General features: G+C 42.0%; 1 protein-coding gene across 1 annotated transcript; it reads right to left on the bottom strand.

Annotated features, from left to right (window-relative positions):
* Positions 1 to 1125: 1125 nt before the first annotated feature.
* LOC108580316 (tyrosine-protein kinase sid-3) lies at positions 1126 to 7524 on the bottom strand. Its single transcript, XM_017944042.1, has 4 exons — positions 7388 to 7524; positions 5994 to 6536; positions 2779 to 5919; positions 1126 to 1423 (listed from the first exon to the last, which is right to left on the bottom strand). Exons 2-4 carry the CDS (start codon positions 6515 to 6517, stop codon positions 1324 to 1326), a joined length of 3765 nt encoding a protein of 1254 aa, XP_017799531.1. The 5' UTR covers positions 6518 to 6536; positions 7388 to 7524; the 3' UTR covers positions 1126 to 1323.
* Positions 7525 to 7551: the final 27 nt, after the last annotated feature.

Genomic DNA, 7551 nt, shown 5'->3' with positions numbered 1-7551 from the left:
AATATTCAATCGTTGCAGAATTATCAAAAAGGTTACCTGTACACAGAGCAACAGTAGAAAAACAGATACATGCGCTTATTTCTAATGGGTTTACCGCAACTTTCGATCAGTGGGTACCGCATCATCTATCAGACAAAATGACCACGTGTCTTTCTCTGCTTCCACGTCACAGTAATGAACGATTAGTAATGGGTAATGAAAAGTGGGTTTTTTACAGAAATGTGAAGCGTCGAGTTGGACAGCCTACTCCATCGACTTCAAGAGGAGAATTGCATCCGAGAGAAAGAGATGACGAGATCGGCGCAACGCTGTACGTTGTGTGTGCGCATGCGCATGTGACAACGCCGGAAACACGTAGCCTAGCAACCAGTAACAAGCGTGGGCGGGTGAAGAGAAAGAATAGTTGCAGTTGAACGGTGCAGAAGACAGTGTGTGGAAGAAGCATGAGAATACAGATATGTTCTATTAACCAAACTCGTTGTTTTTCCTTATTTACAACATAAAAAGCCAATGCTTCTTTTATCATATCTTGGCAATGTCACGATCTACACCACGAATGTGACTTGTTATTACAAGGTGGTCCAAAATGAAGTGCACTTTCTTTATGTCTTTTGTTAAATCGATTATCGAAAATTTAATCACCATGAATTGTCGATTATTTCGTGTTTAATACAATTTACACGACGTTAATCAGTGCCTGAGAGTAAATGTGATTTAAAGATTCGAACTAATTGATTCGACGTTGAACAAATGACCAAACGGCGAACTTCAACAAAACTAAATGAAGTTTCGACGAGTTTTAACAAGAGATTTAAAAACTCCATCTGTACGAAAGAAAGAAGCAGACTTAGCTGCAAGAGTATGCATCCAAAGCTATTCCCCATGAAATGTGCAAGCATGTTTTCCAAAACATTAGAATCAGGTTTGCAATTTCATTTTTAGAACCTATTTTTCCCGTTAATTCACAGAACAATAAAAATAGTTTCCTTTCTTAGAACTTTTAAACCCATTTCTTATTTTAATCATTTCTTTTCTTGGAACTCTTAAACTCATTTAAATAATAAAAACTACTTTGAGCAAACACTTTTCTCGTTATAATTTTATCAAAAGTATATTTCTCTCGGGATCACCTTGTGCAAGGCAAAGGATTAAACTTTTTTGCAACTGTTGAGGAGACACTGTTCGATTATGCTCGCGATCCGTAGCAACGTTCCTCGCGTTGTATGGCTATCAATTTATAAATACATATCCCTAATGCATCATACATCGCTACTCGTTATTTTACAATATCTTCAGTGACCAATTCACTCTTTATGTCTGTCTTCATCTGACCTGGTCTAGCAACAAGGAGGCCGCTAAATCTACGTCGTATTCAGTCTGCTTCAGAGCACCCTCGCACCGTTGTCGGTCTGCCAAGCCCAATCTGAAATTGCAACAGTCGGTTGCACAATTTTCCGTTGCTCGTTCAGCTTCGTTCCACAATTTAAAAACCGGCAATATTATCCCTGAACAGCTGACCGAGCTCAAATAAACCGATTAAGCTTTCCATTTTCTACTCATGAATTACTGGTGGAAATTTACGATGATCAAATTCATTAATCTTACTCTCTGATGTTCTGATGTTCGTTGAATATTTATTCGGTGAAATTTTCGGTGAATTCAAAACGTGTTTGAGAGAGGAAATCGAAAGTGTAAAACACACGTGAAACTTTTTAACAGGGACTCGATAATTAGTTAAAAAGTGAAAGGAATATTAAACGTCACTTTCTTTTCGAAACTCTTCTGATCAGTTTTCTTGTGTACATAGAGGATGAACACATACACGGGAAATTATGCAATTTTAGAGAAGAAATCTCTTGAGGAAAGAAGAGAAATAATGAAGTATAAGAAATTTGTCGTTTCTAAGGAAACAGAATTTTTCACAAAATACTGAGTGACATGTATTATCTAAAATGTTTAAAATACCAAAGAATTTTCTTTATGTTTAGATTGCAGGCTAGCCAACTTATGATTTCCTTTTTACCGCCTTCCACTTCAACACAACAAGTTATTAAACACAGAGTCAGGGAACTTTTATTAGATATAATGCTTTCTGTATGAATACAATGGGTATTCACCAGTAACTGGTCCTCAAATCAAATCACACCTAAGGATCCTCCTCCTAAAGAAAAAACATATTCCAGTCCATTGTTTTCAACATTCCACCAGAAATTCATGAAAAGAACAATACAAAGTGGTCCACACAAATGGAACAAGTCAATCTTTTTTCTGATTGCAATTAGAAAAGAAATATTACAGTTACAGTTGCACAATTTTGAAAATAGAAACATTTTTTTTTTTTTTAGATTAAGTCTTCAAAAAGCAATTAATTAGTGAGATATTTTAAATAAATGTCTTCATTAAAGAAGCTCAAACGTTTCTTTGTTTACAACCTTGCAATGGAGCATTTGAGCCTCCAAAGGGCGGCCTTGTAATGAATACATTTATTCAAAATAAACCCCAAGAAGTGACAATGTTATCGACCACTTCATCCTAACGATCTACTTAAAAAGAAAATACTTTTCCATTAAAAAACAGAAAAAAATGGTGCAACAGCAAAATACACATACATTCGCAAAAAAGAAAGTATGCTCCTTAAATCCTAATCCTCTTTCAACTATTCACCTTTTTCCCCTAACATTTCCTTCTAATTGCAATCAAGAAAGAACTATTACTTCTTCCAGTTGCGTGAACTCTACGTCCTGTACGTACACTCGATGAAATTAATCCAGGACCTACCTGACAAGGGACTCTACTTTCGCCTGCCTGTCCTTCAGGATCTGCTTGGCGGCTTGACTAGTGTCCCAGCCTGTAGCCTGCAGTGCAGTGAGTATTTCCTGTTGCGACGCGTCCCCCGCCTCCCTCTGCACCTTCATCACTTTGTTCGCGCGAAATTCATCGTTAAGGGACATGACCAGTTGCTGGGAGGCGGCGGTCAAGGGGGGGCTCACTCCGGATGGGTAGGCGGACGTGGAGGGGGCTAATTGAGTATTAACGACCGTTTCGGTCATCTGAGGAGGCAGGCATCTCGTCGAGGATGGTTGCGGTGTGACGACGCCGCCCTCATGGGGGGGATTTGTTTGCGTAAGCTGCAGCAGATTCGGGCTGCTTGCTATATTAGACTTCATAGTGGTCTGAGTCTGCGTCAGACCATTCTGTACAGACTTCATGGGGCTCCAGTTCGCTTGAGGCGGAGGATTGTACACCGGTGGCTGCTTCAGGTGAGGACTGAAGTCGCAGGGATGACCCTGAGCAGATAGACTTCTCGCAGGTTGAGTAGGACGTGGCAGAGAACCAGCAACAGCTCCCTCCATGTAGTTACTGCTGTGACTTAGATTACTCGCTGAGTCTGAAGCAGTCGACGTGGTAGCTGTATAGTAGTTTCTCAGAATGTTCTGCTGCACTGTCTTATTGTACAGAGTATTAAACTCATTTTGAGATAATTGCTCCAGGTTTGGAACCGTCTGCTTCAGCTCAGCGTACACCTGCTCAGAGAACACCATGCCGGAAGGCTTCGAGGCAGAACTACTACTCGAATGTGCTTGCTGGAGGTCATTCTGTATCTGCGTTATTCCATGACTACTGGGTAAAGGTAAAGAAGCAGCCTGAAATTGGCTGGGCTGAGGAGTCATTGGGAGAGTGTTCTGTGCGTGGTTGAAGGTCGGTTTTGATACGTTGCTGGGAGCGATTTGCAACAGATTCAGGTTTGATTGAGTATTGCCAAAGGTACTGTGCTGTGTAATCTGAGACTGCTGCCAGATCTGGCCTACCATCTGCTCAGTGGTCGTTTCTGAGACCCTCTGTTGCTCAGGCTGCGCACGGGGAGGCTGTTGAATATTAGTACTCTTTGATTGCCAGGAGTTCTGTACTTTGCTAGGTAGATTGGTGCACCTGTAGTCTATCTGTGGAGACTTGCGTTTCACTGTTTGAGGCGGAGGCCTTAACGTTGGGATAGTATTGTCTTGTAATTTGTTCACTGATGAGTAAGGATCAGAAGTTCCAGGATTCTGCTGGCTAGCGTTCATATTCTTGCTCGCCTCTTTCTCTCCTAGGTGCTTCTCTAACTCTGCCAAGAAGGCAGGGTCTAATTTCTTAGGTGACGCGTTTCTGGCATTGATAGTCAGCTCGTTCAGACTTTGAGCCAAGTCGTGGTTAGATTTTGGCTTTGGAGGGCTCTCGTTAGGGGCCACAGGTGGCGGAGGAGGAACGTCAGATCCTTGAGGTCGACTAGAGACGTTCACGTACGTCTGTGATTCATTCTGCAAGTCCTCTGGCCACTGGGACCAGCTGGGTACGGGAGGACTGGGCTTGTCTATCTCGCTATAGTGGTTCTGGCTGTACGTGTTACTCTCTTCTGTGTCTACGTTCACGTTTAAGTTAATGCTGTCGTTCCTGCTCTCCTTGCTCAGGCTTATAGAGTAGTGGTTCACCTCTGACCCAGACTCTGGCGTAAAATAATTTGTACTCTCCTGGGTGCTGCTGCCAGCGTCCTGATTTTGAACATTTCCGTAAGTCTGTGTCTTGAAGTATCGACTACCAACATCTGAAGGAACGTGGCTGTAATATCTCGAATGAGGAAGTTTCATGAATACAGATGAGGTGTCAAATGGGTCTGAGTAAGCTGGATCAACGTTTCCAGGGAAGTTGGCATAGGTTCGAGGGTCTTCAACCTGCCAATTCGTCTGTTCTTGTCGTTCAATGACATCGATAGGCTCGTCAAGAATATTCACTACCCGCCGACAGGCAGTGTCTGATTGCGCTACGCTCGTATTCACCATTTCCTCCGGTGACAGATCTATCAAGCTACCTTCTTGACTACCACTTGGCGCAGACGTGTTCGTCGATTTAACGGGACTAGCTCGTATATCGTTTTGCAGTTTCGTGTAATTGAACTGTTTTCTCGATCGTGGAGTGCCACAGGAGAATTTGTCTTTCAGGTGACTGTCTGGGGCTATCGCAACGCCTACAACGTCTGGTGGTTCCATGGGGTTTCGAAGGTAGACGTCGTCTATGTAGATAGGGCTGCCCCAACTTTTTCCGAAGGGTGCACCGTGACCAGTGTGTATGAAAGAGTTCTCTAGCGGTTTGCTGATATCCTCTGGCTGTTTGCGTCTCATAGGATCGACCAAACAGCGAGGAAACAGACCAATCTGAAAAGTTCGCTGGTTCTGGCCTTTCCACCAGTAGTTCTCTGGTCGACCATCTAAGATGACTATCTGGTCACCCTGTTCTATGATCATTTTTTCAGCTTCTTCAAAATGATTCACGGCTTTCATCACAGCTGGGACCATGCCTGTTAAAGATGATCGCAGAGAGGCAAAAGTTGGCCTTTCTGATGGATCTCTGGCCCAGCAACGCAGCATCAGTTGATACATAACTGGTGGCGTTGCATCTGGTTCGTGCAACCTTTCACCGTCCTTGTCGATCTTTCTTAGGATCTCTGATCCGTTCAGACCTACCCATGGCTCCTCTCCAAACGTCAGCATCTCCCATAACGTTACGCCAAACATCCAAACATCTGACGCATGACTAAACTGACGAGCTTTTAGTGATTCCGGAGCACACCATGGAAACGGCACTTTCTTGTGTTCCGTCATCACGTAACAGTCCTCCTGCTGGGGCAGGGCCCGCATCAGGCCAAAGTCACCGATCTTCACTTTGTCCACTGAACTTAGGAGCACGTTTCTGCAAGCCAGATCACGGTGCAGGAAACGTTTTGCCTCCAAGTACGCCATCCCGGTGGCGACTTGCAGAGCGTAGTTGCACAGGGTTAATACTGAAATTCGACTGCACTGTTTTCTCAGGTAGTCCAACAGTGCTCCAAGAGGAGCCAGTTCTGTCACCATCATCATTGGCTGGGACAACACTACACCATATAATCTACAAAGAGGAAATTAGCTAGATTAAAATTAACAAAGTGGTAATTTTCTCTTTATTTTCTTTAATATATGTACCTAATGAGATTATGATGATCCAATGTATGCATTGCTTGAACTTCTGACACAAAGTCTTCTATAACACTTGGCTGAGTTAGGGCATCTGCTTTCAAAACTTTTACAGCAACAGGCAATGTTCTTCCGGAGGGAGAGGTCCACTCTCCACGTCTCACTACACCAAAACTTCCATCACCCAGTTTAATGGACAATGTCACATCTTTGTCTTGAATGAGACAAGTTAGCACCGAAGAACCTTCCACTGGTTGGGAGGATCTCTTGTTAGTTTTTGTGCTACTGCCAGGTCTGATCTTGGTCATCAAGCTCTTCTTCCATTGAGTATGTCTCTTTTTCTTAACAGCATCTAGTAATCTTCTGATGCCTGGCTTTCCTAGACCTATCTTCTCAAGGTCTTCAGGTTGCACATAGTCAAAGTGGTGTAGTCTGGTGACTTGTAAGTCATCCCGTATTCTGGTGAAGAACTGTGAAAGCTGGACATCGTGCAGCAATTCTTGCAACCATTCTGTACCCTCATCATCTGCCATGTTCAATTATTCTAGTGTGCTAGAAGGAAAAGAAGTGTATTAAATATATGTCACCTAGTATAAATACACGTGTTAGTATTTAATAACTACATAAAATTAAATGCAAAAGTAAATCATTACCACAGTTAATTTATACACGGGGAAAATAAGAAAAACAAAGTGTTAAGAAATAATATATTTATTCAAATAATACAATTTTGTGGAGGTTTAGTGAATGGTGATATGAAAATAATTGTTAAATGGAGTTAATATTATTTATTCATATTTTTACAGAGTATTTTAAAAGAGGTTGAGCATATATATGAAACAATTAGTATCAAAGGATCATGTGGGTGTATAGAATGATACAAATATGGTATTTATCATTCATTCCTGTCTCCCCCTGAACAGGAAATGAAATAATGTTTAGCTGCAAGGAGAAGAGCAACTGGCACATGCCATGCCACGCATTGCTTTGTGCATGCAAAAAAAGCCAACCATAAATTGCGCTCTCACCACACATACAAGGAGAATACTTTTACAACAATAGACTTTAATATAAAATAGTAAAAGAATTCAGATTATACACATTTTGCAATCACAATCTATCCTGTGCACTTTCAAAAAAATAACAAAAAAAACAAGATCCAATCACCAAAACAACAAATCAATTAATCATCATTATCATAGAAAAAAAAAACAATAAAAAAAAAAAACTACGTCTACATAGGACGCGAACTATGACCACTCGTGCAAAAAAGAAAACTTAGTCGCGTCAATCGCTATCGCGTCACGCACTCTCTCTGCAACACATGCCAAATCTTCAACGAGAGAACAAAAAAAAAAAACAAAAAGAAATTGGATATTCCACGGGATAGAAACATCGATTACCTTTCAACGGAGGAAAACAGTCTCGAGTGCAGTTATGTTTCCATTCCGTCGGCGCGCGTGATCGTCGCAACACGATTCTGTTTACGGTCTTTCGGTGCATGTGCAACACGGGGGAAATCCAATACGAAATTCGACGGCGGTGGCGGCGACGGCGAAATTCGAGC

This window comes from Habropoda laboriosa, unplaced genomic scaffold, assembly GCF_001263275.1.
Source record: "Habropoda laboriosa isolate 0110345459 unplaced genomic scaffold, ASM126327v1 scaffold9, whole genome shotgun sequence".
In the NCBI taxonomy this organism is placed as follows: Eukaryota; Metazoa; Arthropoda; class Insecta; order Hymenoptera; family Apidae; genus Habropoda; species Habropoda laboriosa.
The sequence above is the reverse complement of the archived record's forward strand: the minus strand, read 5'-3'. Positions and strand labels throughout refer to the sequence as shown.

Excerpts from the sequence above, each read along its gene's own strand:
- LOC108580316 (XM_017944042.1), bottom strand. The coding sequence starts at position 6,517 with ATGGCAGATGATGAGGGTACAGAATGGTTGCAAGAATTGCTGCACGAT. Across the intron at positions 5,920-5,993 it reads GATCATCATAATCTCATTAG|ATTATATGGTGTAGTGTTGT; the intron begins GTACATATATTA and ends TCCTCTTTGTAG. Across the intron at positions 1,424-2,778 it reads AAAGTAGAGTCCCTTGTCAG|ATTGGGCTTGGCAGACCGAC; the intron begins GTAGGTCCTGGA and ends TTGCAATTTCAG.